Genomic DNA, 3,614 nt, shown 5'->3' with positions numbered 1-3,614 from the left:
CCCCCTCTCTAACAGAGATGGTTTCTGAAGACAGTGAGAATTTGGAGATTTTACCAGCTGAATTATTAGGTTGATAATCAAAACCATACAAGTTAAAGTTGTTAAAAGTTTAAACAATAATGTATTGTTGGGCAATTTTACTTAAAATTGAATCTAAAAATTAATCTAATCAAAAGAATTGTATTTATTTATTTATTTATTGATTGATGAAAACTAAAATGCTGTGATTGGGTCAGTCCGGAGGTTAGGTTGAAGTGTCAGTTATAGTTTCTGTCTGACAATTGTTTCATCAACATATTTTCCCCTCTCTCTATGTTCTCCTTTTCACCCTGCATTACACTCAGCCCGGTGTTTAATAATCATGTTCCCTAAACAGCCTCATTAGGTGAAAGTCATTATTGTTGTTCTCTCATTCATCTGCTAGGTCCCAGAATGGACATGTCAAGAGGTAAGTGATGTAAAACCCGCTTCTGTTACCGCTGCACTATATTATATTCCATGTTGTCTCTCAAATCTTGCTGGATGAAGTAATCTCTGAGTAAACTCCTTCTATCACGCTATAGAATATGCTGCTCTACTGTAGCAAAATCTTGTAGTTTAAGCTGCTCTATATGTTATCATTATCACTCATATACTCAGTTAGCATTATCGTATAATTTTGATTGCTATTTACTTGTTATCATTCTCCCCTATTTGTGCACATGCAGCAATATCACATAGTTTAAGCTGCTTTACATGCTTTCATTATCATACTCTAAATTCATGTAGCAATATCACAAAGTTTAGACTGCTCTACATGTTATCATACCTTCATACTTTGCACACTCATATTTCATAGCCTACATGTTTCTCACACCATACTCTCATGTTGTAATATCACATAGTTTAGTATACTGCATTGCTCTTATATCACCACTACAGCCTCTCTCCATAGATTGTTGGAAAGAAAACATTCAAATTGTTGATTGTATTTCTCTGTCCTTATCTCTTTCTCCTGCTATCTCTCTCATCCCCTTCTCTTTCTCTCTCTTCCTCATTCAGTTTATGCACACTCTGTCTTCCCATCTTTCCTCCCCTAAACTCTCTTGTATTTCTGTCTCTGTAACTCTTACAGTGACATATATTATTTCTCTGGAATATTGTTTACTTTGTTGCAGATTTGTTTCATGTTGTTTGAGGACTTTAAAACTTTAGTAGAGTAGTGAGAAAAGTTTGAAGGTAGCATAGATGCTCTGTAGATGAAAGTTGGTATATTTTAGTGCCCTGTAGGGCTAAAATAAATCATTAAGTTGATGCAGAGGTAAGATTGTTGAAATTGATAGCTGCTAGAAACAAACTTGATGCCTGTGATCTAGCAATTCAAATCCTGTGTAGACCAGATTAAACTTTCATTTGGCCATAATTGTTGGAGTAGGGTCTAGAGTGGTTAAGGCATGGCAGTGTATGTGTGGAGGATGAATTGCTAAAAATATGCTGTATGACATTGTAAAATAAAAAGAATTAAATTTTGAGAATGTACCAGTCTCCATATTCTCTATTGTTATAATTATTGCTAATACACACACACACACACACATCACCTGTGTCAACTAGGATTATTGGAAGTTGTTATACACTACTGGTCACATTGTGCTTCTAGATAATTAAGTAAAATCTATGCAAAAAGAAGAGATATACTAAAGAAAGGCTATTTTACATTCAGACCCAAGAGTCACCACTAGCTTTATGTAGAAACTAACTGGAGAGGGGATCTGTGTAATGCTACTGTTTAACCATTTTATTGAATTTATTTTTATCAAGACACTGATTTTGTTTCAATAAATTTTCAAAATTATGAAAAATTTGGAGGGGATTTTGATAAAAAAAATACTGTAACTATTAAATTAAGGTAATGATATCTGGTGCACAACATAACATATTCTTACATCAAACTCTAAAGGAACTACTTGAATATTGTTGTATCATTAATATAATAACAAGATTTTGATTGAGATTTTTCATTTAAATACGAACACTTCTTACAAGTAGTTCCAAAGGGGTTGGTAACAAGAGACTAGATGCAGTTTTGGACAGGTTAACTGTAAAAGAATCAAGCACATCTTCCTTCAGTTGTGTGTGAACTCTATTATTTATTTACTGTTAATTATTTGGATGGATATGAGATCTTTAACATAATCATTTACCATCTTGCTTTTTCAATATTTTCAGTTACTGATTAATATATTTCTCTGAGAAATATTGGCTTCAGAAAGGAGGTATAGTTGAGTAGTTGTAGGGCTTGATTAACATTTCTTGGTTTCAAACTTTGAAAGATAACTGATGAATAGATATCTTTGCTTTCCCTGGGTTTATGGTTGACTAAACTGTTTCAGGTCTAGTATAAACTGTATTAATACCAAGAACTGGGACAAACCATGTTAATCTGGAGAACTAGAACAAATTATGCTTATATGGAAAATTAGGACAAAGCAAGTTAACATAGAGAGCCAGGACTAGGACAAATTGTACTAGCACAAAAATCTAGGTCAGACCATGTTAACTTGGACAAAATTAATATGGAGAAGTAATCATGGGTTAAATGATTCTGTAAATTTGAATTAGTGAAACATTTGTTTTATAGGTGAGCTTTTCCCTACTAACATGAGGTGATTCATAGTTTCAACTAGATCCATTGAGTTACAGAGAGTAGAGTGTTGCTGTTGGTGGTGGCTATGCAGCATTTTAAACCACCTATCTTCAAGTCAAAGTTTTACAGTTGCCGTGTATCTCTTATGTTAGGATATGTTTAACACTTTTGTTTTTGTACTTCTGTTGAAATATATTACCTTTCTTTCAGTTAATTTTGAAAATAATGAAAAATTTAATAAAATAACTTTCTCCTTATTAACCTGGTATTTGGAACATAAGTTAACATGAAATTTTACTGGAAGTTTTTTGTTTTAGTTAACTTTTAAACAGGAAGTTTGTATCATAAATTCATGGGTGGTAGGTGTTGAGCATGTTGGTATCAAAAAGGATTTAAAAATGAGATTTTAGAGAGCTTAAGAAATATATTGATTTCTGTTTTTCAAATTATTTCTTTATCTTAGATGTGTTATTGATATGTTTCAGTTAGTATAATCTCCAACTATCTTTTCTTATCAACCATATGTCATGTTCTAATCACTTGCCTGCTATTCCGAACAATGAATTTAAGCATTAGACTTTTAAGCATTTTGCCACCATATAACAGACTCTATACAACTTAAGTCTAATGTTTTGTAGGCTAAGTGATTAAAGCTGCAGGCCCAGTTAATAAAATTAAGTTTTTAGTTTTAATCCTTGGAGTAGCTTTGGAGATAGTATTGCTTGAAATGTGTCAGCCATATAGTCAAGATGAGGGAACTGTCTAACAAATATATATCACTTCAAAACTCTTCTCAAAAAAATTATGTAGCTAATATCATCATCATCATCGTTTAACGTCCGCTTTCCATGCTAGCATGGGTTGGACGATTTGACTGAGGACTGGTGAAACCGGATGGCAACACCAGGCTCCAATCTAAATTTGGCAGAGTTTCTACAGCTGGATGCCCTTCCTAACGCCAACCACTCAGAGATTGTAGGGTGAAATA

The 3,614-nt window shown here is 33.2% G+C and overlaps 1 protein-coding gene across 6 annotated transcripts in view; it reads left to right on the top strand.

The window, feature by feature from the left end:
• The window catches only part of LOC106875263 (rab GTPase-activating protein 1), a 120,644-nt gene that overhangs the window by 95,071 nt on the left and 21,959 nt on the right, over window positions 1–3,614 (top strand). For 5 of the 6 annotated variants that reach the window (XM_014923344.2, XM_014923343.2, XM_014923338.2 and 2 more), the window contains one exon: window positions 425–448. The exons of the other annotated variant lie outside the window; for it this stretch is intronic. In XM_014923344.2, coding sequence (XP_014778830.1) covers window positions 425–448 — 24 coding nt within the window. The remainder of the gene's footprint in view (window positions 1–424; window positions 449–3,614) is intronic. 6 annotated transcript variants of the gene reach the window in all.

This window comes from Octopus bimaculoides, chromosome 2, assembly GCF_001194135.2.
Source record: "Octopus bimaculoides isolate UCB-OBI-ISO-001 chromosome 2, ASM119413v2, whole genome shotgun sequence".
Classification (NCBI taxonomy): domain Eukaryota; kingdom Metazoa; phylum Mollusca; class Cephalopoda; order Octopoda; family Octopodidae; genus Octopus; species Octopus bimaculoides.
The sequence above is the reverse complement of the archived record's forward strand: the minus strand, read 5'-3'. Positions and strand labels throughout refer to the sequence as shown.